The sequence below is a fragment of the Psammomys obesus genome, unplaced genomic scaffold (assembly GCF_907164565.1).
Source record: "Psammomys obesus unplaced genomic scaffold, mPsaObe1.curated_primary_1811, whole genome shotgun sequence".
In the NCBI taxonomy this organism is placed as follows: Eukaryota; Metazoa; Chordata; class Mammalia; order Rodentia; family Muridae; genus Psammomys; species Psammomys obesus.
In genome coordinates this window covers 28,039,910-28,057,841 of record NW_026596051.1, presented here as the reverse complement: position 1 = coordinate 28,057,841, position 17,932 = coordinate 28,039,910, and the positions used below count along the sequence as shown (strand labels likewise).

General features: G+C 44.8%; 1 protein-coding gene across 1 annotated transcript; it reads right to left on the bottom strand.

Annotated features, from left to right (window-relative positions):
• Positions 1–82: 82 nt before the first annotated feature.
• On the bottom strand, positions 83–17,545 carry Lap3 (leucine aminopeptidase 3). Its single transcript, XM_055623910.1, has 13 exons — positions 17,409–17,545; positions 15,790–15,905; positions 14,085–14,139; positions 13,594–13,699; positions 12,478–12,637; positions 10,845–11,009; positions 8,380–8,538; positions 7,087–7,211; positions 5,701–5,789; positions 3,739–3,841; positions 3,226–3,305; positions 1,491–1,600; positions 83–827 (listed from the first exon to the last, which is right to left on the bottom strand). Exons 1-13 carry the CDS (start codon positions 17,508–17,510, stop codon positions 638–640), a joined length of 1,560 nt encoding a protein of 519 aa, XP_055479885.1. The 5' UTR covers positions 17,511–17,545; the 3' UTR covers positions 83–637.
• Between the last annotated feature and the right edge of the window lie 387 nt (positions 17,546–17,932).

The following is a 17,932-nucleotide window of genomic DNA, read 5'->3' as shown; positions in this document are numbered from 1 at the left end:
TGTGACCAAGAATCAGAAATGGCTGTGATTTTAGTCTTAAATGATGGTCCTTCACATGCTGTGACTCACAGCAAACAAAGAGTTGTCAGAAGGAAATGTAATTTATTTGCTGCATTGGATCTGGATTTTGAAAGTTATACGAACAATTAATCTACCTTAAGAACCAAAAATTGGAAAACGTAACACCAAAGTTACTAATTATATTTTCTTTTGTCCATTTTGTTATCTTTTGCTGTTTTTCAAGACATAGCTTTTGTGCAGCCCAGGCTGTCCTTGGAACTCGATCTGTAGACCAGGCTAGTCTCGAACTCAGAAATCCAGCTGCCTCTGCCTCCCAAGTGCTGGGATCAAAGGTGTGTGCCACCATGCCTGGCTTAGATTTTCTGTCTTGTAAAAATAGTAAATATGGCTTGAAAATACATATTATTACAAGATGTTTTTAAATAGTTTAAAAGACCTATATTAATTAATATAATTTAGATTTTCATGACTCAAGCACACTAAAATTTTCCAAAAATTAAGATTAAGAAAAGAACACCATTCATTTTTGCCTTTAAGAGATTTTCATTGATTCAAAAATACTTTGAAGGTCAAATATGCAATTCAAGACAGATGGAGGGTTTTCTGAGTGTTTGAACTAAGAACTGTCTTTGCTGAAGCGAAGTAAGAACTCAATCAGAGTCCTTGTGGGACGTCCACTCATGCCCTTCCTCAGGTACGGAATCTCATCTTTGTTGGTCATCACACCTGCTATGTCTAAATGTGCCCACTTTGTATGAGTCACAAACTCCCGCAGGAATGCCGCAGCTGTACATGCACCTGCAGATCTGAAGAGAAAGGCAAAATAGGATCATTTTACCTCGTGTCAGAGTGCACTGAGCATTTCATTAAGAAGCTACATTCAGAGCCACTGGGATGACTGGGATACAGTGCTTGTTGTGCAAGCCTCACAGCCTGAGCTCCATCTCTGGAACACACATATACGTGGAAGGAGAGAGCCAAGTCCATAAGGTTGTCCTCTAACCTCCACATGCGTGCCACATGGTCATGGCACATACACAACCCCCTACCCAATACATGACTTTAAAAAATAACATTACATTTGTGCTAGCTAGATGCTACCTACTACCAAAAAGAACAGTTAAGGTCATGTAACTTAAATATTAACCCAGAAATAACTCCCAGAATATTCATTTTAGATATGGCTTGATGGCATAAATGACAAATTCTAGATTACTTTTTCTGTATAACGAATGTCTGGAGTTCCCATCACTTTTTCTTATGTCCCGAAATAACCTTTAGACTTGAAATTTTCTAACATTAAGAGAGCCTGGGGAGAAATGTTTTCAAAATGTAACACCTCAGTAAGGTTAGCAGTACTACATCAAAAGGAAACCAATTAGTTTTAAAATCTTCTGTAAAAAGGATGACACTAAAGGGTAGTTTGGCCACCAAGGATGATGACTGGAAAGAAAAAAGTTGGGTCATACCTGTATTTTCCAATGTTATTGACATCAGCAAGCTGGCAGTCTATGACTTGTTTTGTATAATGCTCAAAGAGAGGCATCCTCCAGACTCGGTCCCCAGTTTCTATGCTGGCCTAAAGAGCACAGTGTGACAGTGTGAGAGTCCATTCTGAGAAACTCTAGAGTCTGATGCACGAAGGAAAGAGCTGTTCTAGCCTGTTACTACAAAGCAGGGCTGTGAAAGCGATGCCTGAGATCACTTTAGGTGACAAAAGATTTATCTCAGAATTAGGAAGCAGGAATATTGTAAAGTAATTCCACACATCTCTATGACATTTAGTAAATTCTCGGTTGGAACCTCTTGGTGTTGAGGGTTTAACTAGGGTGGGAGACTTGGAAGAGTCTAGTCAGCTTGGCCTGCTGGAGACATGCATGTTCCATCACTGAATATCAAGATGACACTATTCCTGTATCGCATAGATCCCAATTCATTTGCTGAGCGGAACTTTAGAGCACCACTGAGCTGCACCAACAAAGAAACAGGCTCTTGGAGAACCAGATACACATGCTGTTTTACTCATTTTCACAAGAAGTCAAAAATAAATCTTCACAGATGCATTGGCTACCTCTGGGAAAACACTCTGGGCTGCTGATTGTTGACTAATATGCCTGTAAGCACATCATTTTAGTTAATAAAATAAATAACTCAAAAAACACCAACTTTTGTGTGTTCTATGATGATACAGGGACTGTGGGTAATGTGGAAGGCCAGGAGAGGTTCCTGGCTCAAAGAGACAGCTTAGTGGTTCCAGAGGCTGAGAGGGAGCTTCACACACAGAAAGACTGAAGCGGGGGAAGCACTATCAAGTGAGAACTAAATCTAGGACCTTGAGCAAGCCTCATAAATGCATCCATGGATTATATAAGCTGTATAACGACTTTGAAGGGATTCATGAGCTGCCAGATGGAGCTGCCAAGCAGCCACATGGAACACTGGAGTCACGGCTGTTATCAGACATGGAATATATACGATTTACCATGAGGTCTCTGAGCTTGTATTAGGCCAAGGACTAAACACTGTCCAATAGGATAAAACAAGCAGCTAGGAAAGGAGCTGAAGCAGGACAATCACATAAGGGAGCCGGAAAAGAAGATGATCATAGAAGCCAATGCTTAGGGTCATCAAGAAACCACTGTAACCTGCTGACAAGAAACAGGCTAAGTTAGGCTAAAAGTGGTATTGGCAGGTGAAAGCCAGGAGTAGTGAGTAACAGTGTAATGTGGGAGAGGCAAGGATAAAAGATGGCTGGAAAAAAAAAAAGAAAAAGAAAAAGAAAAAAAAAAAGATGACTGGAAAGGGCACAAATCACAGCAGTGACGAAACTCCTCATCACACACATTCATTAAAGGGCCACTCTTTCACAAAGCTGGCCTCATACCCTTTGCCTCTCAGGGATTCTCAATCTTGGCCATGTAATTTGTCAGTTATTTTAACATCATTCTGAGGCTACAAGGACAGGGAAGTGGTGTCACATCCATAATTTAGGAACACCTTTAGAAAACCCAAAGCCACGGAATCAAGTTTATCGCAATGACCTTTTTCAATTCAAAGGCAACCCAACCTGTAGAAAATCACTTTAACACAGGTTTTGAAGCATATTATTTGAAGCATATATTTAACACAGGTTTTGAAGAATATTATCCAAAGTCCACAAAAACTATCATCTCTGTAACTTATAGGTCTATATCTTAGGCCTACCTCAAATAGTCTGTTCCACAGCCAGGACGAATTGGTAAAGACCCCAGTGGCACCTGATCCCAGGGCTATGTCCATGGCACCTGTAAGACACAGTCCCTTAGGTCAGTGACAGTCACCCCTGATGTTCAGACGACAACTAAGTAAAGGCTGCAGGGAATGCCCATATTTAAGAGGCTCCATGAAAGCTCTTTCTAACCCTTATAACTGTGAAGCAAGCAGAACCATCCTCAAGTAACAAGGCCAAGGAGCTCCTTAGGAGCTGCCCAGCTAGTAAGGGAGAGTTACACCCACGCTGGCCCTATATAAGATATATATTTAAATAACTTTGGAATGCTTTAAGCCAAAAGACCTAATTTGAGAACATTTTATAACTGCACAGGCAGTTCCTTTGGTGAAGGATCTTTGAATGGAGTAAACCAAATTTCAGCAAAATGGCGTCCAGAGTATAGTGTGTGCACTGCACCCAACACGTAAGATTTCCTTCAGACAAGACAGGGAAACATTTGTCTTGACCTGTCAGGGTGGCAGCATTGATGATGACCTTGGGATTGAAGGTGTGAGCATAACAGAGAGCATCGGCCAGGATGAGCCTCCCTTCAGCATCAGTGTTATCAACCTGCAGAGATAAAAACAGAAAGGGTCAGACAACCTGAGGAATGACTATAAAAAAACCAGACACAGTAGTGTTTGATTCCAAAGTGAGGAAAGTCAGGGTAACATCTGTCATGAGGTAGTAAAAGACTGCCACACTAACTCCAGAGTCGTCTGTGTGAGCATAAAAATGTGCTATGTAAGCATAAAATTATGCTGCCAGACGGGAGATATGTTTCCTACGGGAATTAGCTGGAAGTCACTGGCAAGAACCCTAACATGGCCACCTAAGCCAAAAAGACGTATTCGGAGAGTCCCACCTTACTTGGTTGCAAAATTGGATTAATGAGCTTCTTGCTGTTTCTCTTGGAACAGCACAATTAACTATTCAAGGAAACACATTTCTGATAGATTATTAAAAGCTTTAGCAAGAACAGAGTAAGAGAGAAATAAAATCTTAGAAAAAGTAATGAGTCAGATTCAGCATCAGAAATTGCTTGTAGAAAATCCAAACATTGTAGGTAATAAAAGAGTAAGAGCTTTACACAGGTGTTTATGGTGAGGCAGAAAGAAGATAGGCAAACATAGGTCAGAAAGTTTTAAAATATACTATGAGTTTTACGGACAGGCTAGCTCAAGCATCTTATCTCTAAGGAAGACTGCAAATCCTTAGCAAGACAAACAGGAGGAATTCCTCCATATGATTATATCTAGGGAGAATTGTAAATCTTTAGCCGACTTAGCTGGGAGGACTATTAACAGCCCCTAGCTAATAACAATAAACTACGTAAACAAACCACAAGTTTAACAGCCCCTTGGCCCTCTACTCACTAAATTAGCAGCAATAACGCTGCACAAATAGTCACTAGTTCTATGTTTGCTCTGCTTAAAAGGCTTTTAGGCCAAGATTTTTTGTAGACACTGCCTTTTACTAGATTGCCTTTCAGTTAAAATAGAAACTTTGTAAATGTTCTGGGAAATATGTCAACTTCAGGTGCTTCTTTATGTAATCACTATATAAGTGTTGGCTTGACTTCAGTGAAGCGCAGCAGATTCAAAACACTACTTGGTGTGGTCTCTGTCAGTCAATTTGCCTACCTGTGTCTAACCTGATATCCAAACCTGATTCCCTGCAGTTGTGGGCGTCCCGACTGGGCCGGTCCACAGCAAAGACACTTGTATTTCAGCGTGAGCAGGAGCATACCTACCTTGGAGGGTAACTTAGTTAAGTCCCTGGCCTAGCTGATGACACCCACACTGGAAAAAGTAGGGAAAACTCTCCTCCATTTTAAGGGCAAATGTTGCTAACAAGAAGGAAGACTGGGGACAGAGAGTAAAAGCAACAGGGCTGAGGGTGCAGCATGCTGCAGATACTAGTTTCCCTCTCTAAGCACCAAACAAAACAAAGGCCTTAAGGACGTTAAAACTAAATGGTGGCCCGGAACTCCAGGCTCAAAGCCTCTTAACATTTTGGCAATCCTTTCTAGCCCTATCCCCTTCCTTCTGCAAAAGACAAATGCCAGCGCACAGAGGCCAAGTGTAGGGACAGTCTTTTCCAGATGAACATCTAACAGAGAAAAAAGTTAATCATGGCACAAGCAAGTAGGAAATAGTCTATACTTTTACTGGTGCGTCATGTTCTGCAGGCCAGGCCGCACACCTGTGATTTTTATGTATAGCACAATTAGTGGGAGATATAACAGAGAAGAAAAAATACTCTTAAAAATTTCTGTCAAAAACTAACTGTATTTTGCAGTACTGAAAACATCACCCTACCCCAAAGTGGAGGTTGGGCCCTACACCCACATTACATTGGAGTTGTGTGGTCACGATGGGGCTCTGAGAAATGCCAGACGGGGATGTTTTGTTGCCCCCCTCACAAACCTGGATGGTCTTCCCATTCCTAGCTCTGACGACATCCCCAGGTTTGTTGGCCTTGCCACTAGGCATATTTTCACAAAGTGGAGCCAAACCTATTGGAAAAACATAAAAAAGAACATGAGATACGCTGGATCCAAAAACACCATCCTTTGGGAGAGGAGGCTGCCAGAGAGCCAACTGAAAGCACACCACACACAGGCTTCACTTTACAAGTGACAAAATGTGGTATCACCAATGGCACAACTGAGACAGTATCAGCGGGAACACATGTAGCATAGTCTCACTGATTCTAATCCAACAGCAGAACAGCCTGGACCCCTGAAACTGCCAGTGTCATGGAGAAAAAAAGGAGAAGGAATGGGGCTCCTGGGAAGAAAAGTAAAGGAATGTGGCAACCAAATACAATGTGCTATCTATGCTAGGGTCTAGATTTCAAAATTCAATATGGGGGCTGGAGAGACGGCTCTCCAGAGTGTACCTGAGGGCCTGAGGCTCCCAGCCACAGCCTGTGACTCTAGTTCCAGTGGTTCCAGTGCCCTCTTTGGCCTCCGTGGGCACCTGTGCTCACACATACACAGAACCACACACTGACATACATAATTAAAAAAACAAATTCTTAAAAAAGTACCAAATATTACAAATTAAGCTTTATTTTTTAGACAACTGGGAATTTTTACTAGGTTCTTGTATAGATCCTTTTGAAAAGTAACTGGATTACCATTACATAGAGTGCCCTTTTTCTTAGGAGACGTATTACAAGTACTCAGAGGTAAAAACATGTTGAAATGTCAGCATCTTGACTTCCAATAATACAGTTTTTTTTTAAAAAATGACTGGTAACAGACAAAAAGACTATTATTCTGGAATGGCTGGGTAAGGGAGGTTCAGGTCAGACAGATTTAAAGCACCAGTCTCCTTTCTCCACACAATGGATGAAACCGACTTCCCTCTCCCTCTGAATCTTGGTATTAGCAATGATATAAATTCCCAGCACTGATTCTGGGAGTTTGCATCTGTAACACCAGAAGACCCTGTGTATTAATTGCTTATTCTGTATCAGGCAACTAATGGACCACAGTCCTATGAGGCAGACGGTAAATGAGCCAGAGATGATGCTCACCACACCACCCAGAGTAAAGTACAAACGGGACATATGTGCTCCTGGTGGCTAACCACTTTGCCTAAGTAAAACAAATCAATACAAGTTACAGCCTGCTGGTTGCAAAACACATTTAACTCAGTCACCTCAGACAGAAAACCCTTTTTTCAGCCAATGCTTCTGCTTGATGAAAAGCTGCTTTTCAGAAGGAAGGAAACTGTTTCATGTCTCAGTTCTGCCGTATGGCTGGATTTGGAGGTACTATAAGATGCAACCCTTGCTCTTCTTACCTATGATATTAATGGGCAAATTGAGCTTTGCTGCAGACACAATGGCCGAGCATATTGTTGCAGCTCCTCCCATGTCAGCCCTCATGAGGTCCATATTTGCAGAAGCCTTGATGGAGATACCTCCACTGGATGGAAAAAGAGACAGTGCACAACATTAATAATGGCAACGCTGAAAGCCCAAAAACATGGCCAGTGAGATGGCTAAGGATAACAGTGCCTGCTGCCCCGTGGTAACGTGCGTTTGAGTCCTCTGACCCACATGGTGGAAAGGAGAGAACTGAGTCCCTTGACTTCTATATGACTGCTGTGGCACTTGGGTCCCGTATGTATACACGCCACACATAATAAATAAACGATAACGTCAAAACAAAACCAGGTGATGTATGCCCGCAATCCCAGAATTCAGGAGGCCGAGGCAGGATTTCAACCCTGAGGCCAGGTTAGGCAACATAGCACGACTGTCTCAAATCAAAACAAACCAAAACCCCATAAAAACTCAGGGTTCACTACCACACAAAGGTACAACATATCTACCGAAGAAAGTCAGGCTTCTAAACCTGTGATCTGATTTACCTCAATTCTGTAGCCTTTATAAAGATAGAAAACAATTCCAGAAATATGGATAAGCGAGGCAGGTCCTTTTGTTTCTGTTTGAATGAAACTTGACCAGGTGCTACTGGAAACATCATCATATACTATCAAGCCATCTAAATCCATCTTTCCTTTCTATCATCAACACTGGATACCCACAAAGACTGTTTCCTCAGATAGAAAAAAAAAAAATCTTTGAATTAACTACCTGAAAGTCATGAACTATTAAGGAAAGCTGATGCTCAAGGGACACTGGAGCATCCTCTCACGCACACAAGGCAGAGAGGCAATAGCTCTTCTGACACCTGCTGGCGGCAGATGGCTACTGAATGAGAAGACACAAGGAAGGTATCTCCGCGTGCTGTGCATGTATATTTGTGTAATGATGCCTGCAAGTGTGTGGGCACGACAAGCTCCCTACCAACTGAGCTCTCCCGACCCACTGACTCTACTTGCTAGTATGACTTTGAATGAGTAACTTCTGAATTGTGGTTTCCTCACCTGTTAGTCACAGGGCTAAGATCAGGACTATGACATATAAAATTTCCAGTATCTTTGGCATACATAATCATTGCCTTTCAAAAACGACAGCATGACGCATTTACTACATGTGTAAGACCCGATCAAACCCCATGCTTAGGAATAGCACTTTGCATATACAGCATTCACCAAGGCGGGGAGCACAGACAACCCAAGAAGTACCTGTCAAAGGTAATCCCCTTCCCCACAAACACCAGGGGCGCTGCCCTGGCATCGGGGCTGCCTGTGTAGTGGATTTCCAAGAAGACTGGTGGCTCTTCAGACCCTTTGGCTACACTTAGGAACGAACCCATTTCTTGTTCCTCTATCCAAGACTTGGGTCTACAGGGCAGAAAGAGGAAAAAGGGAGAGAAACTGTTACATTTATTCCAAAACAACTTAGAAAATTTTCAACAGTATGCTAAAAAACATACACCATAAAAGCTATTCAAATGCCGGATGGGACCTGGTACACTCAGTGGGAGGGCACCTGCTTCGTAGGCACAAGACCACGAGCTCACTCTCAACATCGGGGTGAAAACAGGACATCAGTGATCACAGCCTAGAATTTGCTTCTGTCTTCTCACAAGCAGACTAGACTCTAGGGCTACTTCAACAGTAAAATGAGACCAGGTACTCCTCTACGAAGGACTTCACACCTACTCAGGCAACTTCTGTGTGATAACGAATGCAAACTCAGGTAGTAAGTAGTTTGGCAATAAATAACACTCCTCTCCAACCTCCTTAGGTATTTCTGGTTTTAATTTGAAAATGAAAAATTAGGAAGGTTTTGAGCCCACACAGGATATTTAAAGAGTTAAGGCACTCAACTTCACTTTTGCATTACACACACATAATTAACCAACAAAAACTCAACAAGGTTACCCTACACCAACCGGAATAAAATATCCTGTTTCTTTGCTTGTCTTTTCAACACAGGCATGACATTTCTCATGGCTCCAAGTGCAATTTGAGAAGTCTCTGAATGGGAAAACTATTTAGTTCTCATAATAAACACAGGCTCAGTGCAGGTAACATGAACCTCTACCTTGCTGCAAACTAGAGTACACACACCATATTGCGACTTTTTCTAGGGTAACTAGAGTTCTGTATTGATTTCTAGCCGCAATCACAAAGCCTGTACTGCCAGAGAAGCACTAACCAGATCCAAGGACTACTCCTATGCTTGCCTGACCATTAGTCTATTACACTAAAATTGCTGCTGTCTTTCAAAGGGAAAGCAGAAGCATAAATCACATCAAAGGAAACAAGCCTGTACCGTGTCGACGTTTCTAATCCCAAGCCCTTGGGATTTTATAGGTGTTTTATTGCTTTCTTGCCCTTCTGGAAGAACTGTATTTCTTTGATGCAGACCTACTTATCCCGAACGGGGTGTGGTACAGCCATGTCACAGCATGAGTCAGATGCTCCCCATGGATCATGCTGGTCTCTGAACTCTTGTTCCCTCTGCTCACCCATAGCCTTGTGGTTTCCCAAGATTGCTGCACACCTTACCTGGAGCCCTCTGGTCTGTTGACATTTAAAGTGATCTTTAGGACTCTGCCGGGCTCCATTTTCACTCACAGCCCTCACCCTGACCGTGCAGCAGCCTCCCAGACATTTACCTGCCTGTCCTCTCCCTTGCACCAAGATCCACCACTGTGCGTGCCTGCCTGCAAATTTCATGTTTTCCCTGACCTACTTGCTGACATGGCGGAGCTCTGGCATCGTCTCCTCTGAGAGACAACACATCTATACAGCCCATACAGTGAGGGACCCAACACACAGAAACCTCTCAGGGCATCCTAGCAACCTCAGTCCTGTGTTTTCTACACATTATTCTTCATTCTATCTAAATAGGAGCTTTCCTAAAAACAAACAAACAAAAATCATGAACTCTGATCACAATTAAGGGCTGAAAAATCCCCTTACATGAAAAGAATCCTTGAGAAACAACTTTAAAAATTAAGTAAACCAAGTATGTTAGTTTATTTTAATAAGAATCCTCCCCCCCCCCCCAAAGCCTCAAACGTGGGTGCTTAATGGGTTGAAAACAGTTTTCAGGAGGGAAATAGAAGAACCAGACTTTAAGTCCCGTCACTCAGCACTGCCAAGCTTGGGAGACCTGGCAACACAACCCTGCAATGTAGCTGCCCATGGGCTCAATTTACTCCTCTGAACAGAGTTCAATTGTAGGATCTTACTTGTGTTGTTCAGGGTTTCTATTGCTGAGATAAAACAGCACAGTCATAAGCAACTTGGGGAGGGAAGTTATATTTCAGCTTAGACTTCCCAGTAACAGTCCTTCAGTGAGGAAAGTCAGGGCAGGAGTCTGGAGGCAGGAGCTGATGCAGCCTACATGGAAGAGTGCTGCTTACTGCTTACTCCCCATGGCTGGCTCAGCCTGCTTTCTTATAGCACCCGACACCCCCCACAGTTCAGGGGTGGCACTGCCCACAGTGAGCTGGGACCTCCCCCATCGATTGTCAAAAAAGAAAACACACCACAGGCTTACCCACTGGCCAATTTGGTGGGGGCATTTTTCTCAGTGGAAGCTACCTCTTCCAAAGCAACTAGTGGTATAAAACCAAAGAGTACACTGTTCTCTCGTGTACATCACACGAACCAATGACATAATCATAAATTACCTGATATAGACCTCTGTTTTACTACTGGCACTTTTGAGATTTTTTTCAATAATTTCAGCAAATCTGGTTGGCGTCATCTCATTGGCTGGAGACTCCATCAGCTGGCGGGCCAAGTTCTGCCCAGAAGCAAAGAGGACCCCTTTTTCCCAGGCTTCTTGATCACCGCTGTAGAAGAAAAGATTTACTCTTAAACAATCTCAAAACAATGACCTTTCTGCTGCTAAGCCAGGCACTTATCTTAGAAAATCAAGACTACAACAAAGAATGATTACACAAGACCTAGGTCCACCCTGTGATTGAGAAAACAGGTCCCACGGTGGAACGAGGAGAAATCTGACTAAGCGGCTCACTTCAAGAATCTTCCCTTTTGCCAGGTGGTGGCGGCGCATGCTTTTAATCCCAGCACTTAGGACGCAGAGGAAGGTGGAGCTCAGTGAGTTTGAGACCAGCCTGCTCTACAGAGTGAGTTCCAGGACAGCCAGGGCTACAGAGAGAAACCCTGTCTAGAAAAATATACAAAAGCAAACCAAACAACAGTAAAGGTGGTGGTGATAGAGTGTGGGGTGGTGTGTGCGCGCGCGCGTGTGCGTGTGTGCAGTCTGTGCATGTGTGTGGTCTGATGGGCGTTTGAAGCTATAGATCTACCTGCGAAGGTTATGTAGAGTCCAGTTCAGCACAAAGAGATAACAACTCCTAACTGTGAGGCCAGTATGTAGCAAACTTTCGGCACTAAGGCACATGTCGCATGATCCTAGCTCTTTGCTAGCAGTTTATACAGGCAACATGGAGACAGACAGTAACAGCTGCCATATCCAAGCACTTACCCATGTGCCACCCATTTGACATATTTTGTCTCTGAATTATCACACAAACTATGATACCAACCAGGAATGGTGGCACATGCAGCACTGCAGAGGCCGCAGCAGCAAGACTGTGAGTTCAAGGCCAGTCTGAGGCTATAGAATGAGACCCTCTCTAAAAACACAAAACTCCACCGGGATTACACCTCTCTTACATGATGGGGAAGGATTCAAATACAGGTTCACTGTCTACAGAGCCTTCATTCCCAATCCCCCTTCTCGAACAGATACCAACCACCACTGGCCTCACAGCTCCTAGAACTGAAGGTCTCTTACTTGTGTTCCTGACTGCACAGACCAGTCCCTTCAAAATCGGAATAGGGCTGGAGTAACAGGTGGTCAGCTATCTTCTGAAAGCATCTCCCACCATGAACCACAAAGACAAAGATGGGTACTCTCATCCATACAGGTCTAACATACAGCATAATGTCAGCAGGTATGAAGTCAATGGAAAATATTTGGATTAAAGCTCACTAGGATATTCTGTCGAGTCATTCCTCCTTCTGGGGAAGAGCCAACACTGTGAACGCTTCTTAGTAACCAGCAAATACAGAAGACTCTCAGGAGCCACAGAGGAATCACACACGCATAAAAAAAAAGCCCGGAGCAGAGCTCAGGGACAATTATCACACTGTAAAGAGGGCTGAGACAGTAAGTAGGATGCACACAAGTTACACAGCACGGCTGGACACCGAAAAGCAGGTAGCTCGTTTCCAAAGCATGTTGTCAGAATGCCTGGGAGTGCCACCCCCTACCCCAGTTTCCTTCGTCACCTTCCATGGAGCTTCACCGACACAGCCACCTTCTTTTTCTGCTTTAGGTCATCATACTCATAGAGACCCAGCACAGCTCCTTCTGCAGCAGCCTGGGCATCTCCACAGGGATCCACTTCCACCGACGGCAGCTCCAGGTCCTGAACCTGCCTGCATCCCGCTTTGGAATGACAACAGAAGCAGAAAACTGAGTCAGCACAAACCAAAGGCACAAGGTGGTATGTCAGGGGAACAGAACTGGAAACCGACGTTCTGGTCCTAAACTTTCATTTCCTCCTCCATAAATGATGGATGGCTATGTGCCTCCCAAGCAAAGCTGAGTGCTGAGGTCAAAGGCATAACTGCTCACAAATGGGGAGAGACCCTCAGTGAGCAGCACACGTTACTAGTAGCATTTCTGAAGCACTAGAGGTTCCTGATAAAGCTTTCTAGTCACCAGGAACCAAGACATGATGACATTGAAGTTACAAACAACTGGGCAGCAAAGACTATCATTAACAAAATTTATTAAGACCGCACCAGCAAAAACTTGCAAATAAAAGTTAGGCATAGCTACATAACTCTTAATAAGCATTTATGATATACCCATGGCCAGGGATTAGTTAAGCAAATTACCACTGCCTCAGTGTTTCTCGAAGTGCATTTGGGGCAACCACCCTGTCGGAAAGGCTCTCTCCCTGTGCTAGGTAACAAACTGACTCAACGGCATGGGACAGGTCCATGTAGTCTGCTCGCAACGAGTAAGTGTCCTACACTCTGGTCCTGCTTTGTCTGATTTGTAGATATAACAATTCTGTGTTATCCAAAAGTTGGGCAACACCACAGTTGCAATACAAAATAGAAAACCACCACAGTTTCTGATAGAATATAGTTCTAAGAACAAATGGTAGCAAACCTCCCAACAGAAAACAGAAAATACTAAAAATAAAAATGTCATAAGCTAGCCTCTTTATCTAGGTGATGCCAAGCATATCTATATAATACGAACTTGTTGAACTATTATCGCATGTGAGCAGGATATGAATGGTGATGGTGAATGGACAACAGGGGAAGAAGACTATCTTAGGGAATGGACTCCGAGAACCTCCGGCTATTAAACAGAAAGAACAAGCAAACCTGCAACAGCAGCTCTGATGTTTTCTTTGCCTTCGTGCCAGTTCTCCTGGTCATCAACTCCAGCTGATCTCTTGCCAAGGCCAACCACCACCACACTGGGGAAGTCCTGGTGCACAAACACAACGTGTCAACCACTGTGAATTCTTTAAACAGCTCCTTTCATTCCAGAAGGGAATGATTGAGGGAGACAGAGATGCCCAAGAGCCACTCTAAATCCAGCAAAGGAGCACTGCGTGTTGGTAAGTACAAGAGATGTGAAAGGCAGAGTGAAGGTAATCCTACAAAGAGCTCCATATGAGGTGGTACTATTGCTCCACACTGAGAAGGACAGCCATTCTCCTTTAGGATCACAAGGAATGCTTCTGCTTAATATAGGAATGAAACAGTAAGAACAAACACAAACGTTCCAGCATGACTGGGCAGCCACAGTAATGGGCACATGGGAGGTGACAACATGGATTTGCCAGGTGAAAATGACCTTCCTTTCCTACCTGATGCAGACCATAGAAGGTTCGGGTTTTGCCTGCCTTCAGAGGAGGTCCAGATCTAAAGGAAGAGGAGATGGTTGGTTTAGACATTATGGTTTGTGCTGTTCTCTTGTCAAATGGCTTAAGCTTTAGCAGACACTCTTGCTAACTGCTTCTGTTCTGTGCTTCACTTTGCTTTACAGAATGCGTACAGGACAGACTTCTCAGATGCAGCACTTTTATCTCAGAAAGTACTGAGCCAACTTCCAGGTTAGACAGCAGGAACACCAATTTAAAACCAACAGGGAAGCTAGGTGTGCTCATGCTTGTAATACTAGAACTTCAGAGGAACTGTGAGGAAGGACTGGCGTGAGTTCGAGGTCAACCTGGATAACAGTTACTTCTGATTCAGCCTAGAATACCAAAAAGTGCCCCCCACCTTTTTTTCAAAGCAATTCCATAGATGAGCAAGCTACCCCTAAAGGGGATCTGGGCACTGGATGGACTCTACTGTATAATGGAAACCTTTCTACTAAAAGAAATACCATACACACACACACACACACCAAAACAAACAAACAAAAAAACCAAAAAATAAAAAAAGCCACCAAAAACCAGAATGGTGACCAAAGCAGCTGACTTAACAGCACTGTCTCCCGCATAGGCTTCCCAGATTGTTTACTAAGGTGAGAGACAGGGCAATTTCCAAACAAAAGAGGTATTCTACAGGAGCCAGAGGCCAGGAGCACAGAGACTCTGAGGCTGTAGCCCACAGTGACCTGCAGCAAAGCCACAGTATTCTGGACTTTTTACAGATTAGCTTCTGGGTTAATGATTTAGGTACTTGTGAAGGCTACATACTAAAGTAGGACTAGCAGCCAAGAAGGAGGTCCAAGTCCTAGACTGCATTTATCAGATGACTGCTATAACTATTAGGTGACATCTGGTACACTCTATATAGTCTACAGCCTGAGTAACAGGTAGTTGTAGGGGCTTATGTTGCACTATTTCTGCCAAGTGTGGCCAGCAGCTCTACAGTTCCCCTACTTCCTCTAGGACCTGCTAATGGAGGAGGTCAGATCTCAGGCTCTCCCCAGACTGACGGTTTGAGGCTGTATTCTTGCTAAGCAGATGATCAACTTGTACTTTAACATTTGAAAAGCCTTAAAAGTCCAGCCATGAAATAAGAGGGCAGGACCTTAGGTTATTTTTAAACTATTCAGTTAAAGCACAATTCAGAGGCCGCGAGAGAAATTAGGAATTGTGAGCCTCAGCCTAGGGAGTGGGCTAAGGAAATCTGTTCCTGTCTGGATTCCTGTCAATCTTTGACAATAGGTTTGTGATCTGGTTAGAAATCACATGACTTCCCAGAACTGAAGGCCCACTCACAATAAAACAACTGCCTGGCTTCTTTCAGGGCCTACTTTCATTTTCAGAAAACCTGCTGGCCAGGGCTCCATTAAGTTTATCTGATGAAGAAAAGAACTTCTTTTAATCTTGGGGCCTGTAAGAACTAGAACCTCACCCTGTGTCATGGCACACACATTTAATCCCAGCACTCCAGAGAATGAGGCAGGTGGATCTCTGTGAGTTTGATGCCACCTATCCATTCTGATCTCCATAGATCCAGGACAGCCAGAGCTACATAGTGAGACCCCGTTTTGTCTCACAAAACAAAACACGAAAAAGCAAACACAAAAAAAGGAACCCCAAATAAAGCAACACTTACATGTTTAACATTTCCCTCAGCTTTCCAGCCACCATCTTATTAAAATCCTCTCCTGCACTTGTAAACTGTGGCATGTCATCATCTTTGTCTTTGGAATAAATTCCTAAAACAAGGCCCTGAATAAAAATAAAACAAAAATCGATGAATACAATCAGAGTATACTCCATAGAAGGCAATGACTGCCCAAACTGCAGAAGAGGCAAACTATTCCACTAAAACTGTATTTTCCCCAGGGAAGGCAAAGAGCAGAGCAGCAGCCCCACCTCAGCAGCTGAAATCCCTGCCAGGGCAAGACTGGAACTGGGTTATAAGAGGCATCTTGGGCCCAACCCTAAACATAAAAACCACTTGTTTCAGATCTGCTGTCTCATGGTTACAATCCTTTGAAATACTTTGTGTTTTGACCAGGTCCACTCACTGTGTTGCCTGCAGGACTTCCTACGTGCAGAAGTGTCACGGGAATGCTCAGCCAGCCTGAGCTTTTGGAGCACTTCAGGTTAGGGATGCTCACATTTCACAGTAAGTAGCAACTGTGCCGGGAGGGCAGAGGGGTGATCCTTCACATCCCTCCCGGCCCCAAACACCGGAAATAAAGATGCAAACTACTGCTCATCATTTGCTTTCCTGTGGCAATTCATGACTTTTAAAATACTGTCTCCCTTACTGCCACCTCTACGGAGTACTTACATCTCTCATTTTTCAGGTAAGAAAATCTAGTCTCCGACGCACTTGGTCCTTTCTAAAATACTCCATGTACTCAGGCCACGTAGTGCCTGCCCCATCTTTTCACTGACGACATCAGGCTTCCTTGGCATGGTAACTGCCAGGTTCTAGCTCTCCCAAGACTGTTCGTTCCTGGGGTTCCATGAGCCCACGCTGAGACTGTCCACTGTTACTAGGCAGAACCCTCTGCTCCCCGTGATTCCTGCTGGGGTCCTGTGCCTAAGCCCTACCTGGAACAGTCCTCCCTCACCAGGTCCTGGAAGCATAACTCACTTGGATGAGCCGACATCCTATCAGCTCCTTCACGTCTGAGAGTCCCTTCAGAGTGCCCAGCTAGGGGGAGAAGAGCTCTCTCAACAAAGCCCTTTTCCCTAGAATGACATTGCTTTTCTCTGGAAACCCAGTCCAGCAGCTTTCTGCCCTAGGGCCTTTTCGGACACTTCACTTCTGCGGGGGAGGGGGTCTAGGCCCTGTGACTGGCTACTCTGGAACCTTAGCAGACTTTGGGACAACCCTGCCGCCGTCCTTTCTTGGGTTTCGGCGAGGACTAAAGGAATCAATGAAGTAGGCGCGTGTAATTTTTCCGAGCTCAGTTAGATGGAGGCGTCAGTAAAGCCAGCTAGGCAGATCGCAGATCGCGCGGTTCTGCTCTGACTTGGGAACCAGCACTGTCCAGGCAGGAAGAAAGGGCGCGCCCTCGGCAAACAGCAACGGCCGCCCTCGCCGGAGGCCCGGTCCAGGCTGGGGTCCTGCAAACGCAGGGAACTTTTCTATTCACCTCATGTTGGCGACTTGGTGCACACGTCCTACGCCTCGCGGCCTGGACCCGCCCGGTCACCCCGCCGCCCGCGGCCAGGGCTCGCGCGGCCACTCGGGAGCGAGCCGCGGCCACTCACCTTCGTCATGTCTGCGGTGGACAGACCCCGATCCCAGAGACGCCTCACTCCTAAGCGGCGGAGCGCGACTCGCGCAGCAGCCGGAAGAGGCAGCAAGAACATCTTCTCCGCTCGACCCAGGCACCGCCCCCCCGACAGAGCACGTGGCGAGTGGGAGGGTGCGTGCCTTGGGGGCGGGACCTCCGGGATGGCCAGACGCCCGCCTAGAAAGCGGGGCAGGCGATAGGGGCGGGCATTCGGGGGGCGGGGCTGTCGGCAACTGGGCGGGGAAGGGGCGGAGCTCCAGGTCCGTGGGGTGGGGCTTTTTTGTGTTGGGGGCGGGGCGGGCGTCTTGGGGCGGGGCGTCCTGCTACTGGTTGTGCGGAAGCCTGAGTAGTTTTTATAAAACAGATTAACAGAAGTGTGTAAATGTTATTTAACAAGTTTGTGTGTACATGGAAGCCCTTACAGCAAAATGAGGATCCTGAAAGTGCTCATATTGAACAAAGAGTAAAGGAAGACTAGAAGAATGTAAGGATTAGCTA

What these genes read in the sequence shown, in the direction of transcription:
- Lap3 (XM_055623910.1), bottom strand. Translation starts at nt 17,510, where the DNA reads ATGTTCTTGCTGCCTCTTCCGGCTGCTGCGCGAGTCGCGCTCCGCCGC. An exon ending in CTGAGGGAAATGTTAAACAT is followed by an intron (nt 14,140 to 15,789) that starts GTAAGTGTTGCT and finishes CTCTTCCTTTAG; the next exon opens with ATCTGGACCTCCTCTGAAGG. An exon ending in CCTTCTATGGTCTGCATCAG is followed by an intron (nt 13,700 to 14,084) that starts GTAGGAAAGGAA and finishes TTTGTGCACCAG; the next exon opens with GACTTCCCCAGTGTGGTGGT.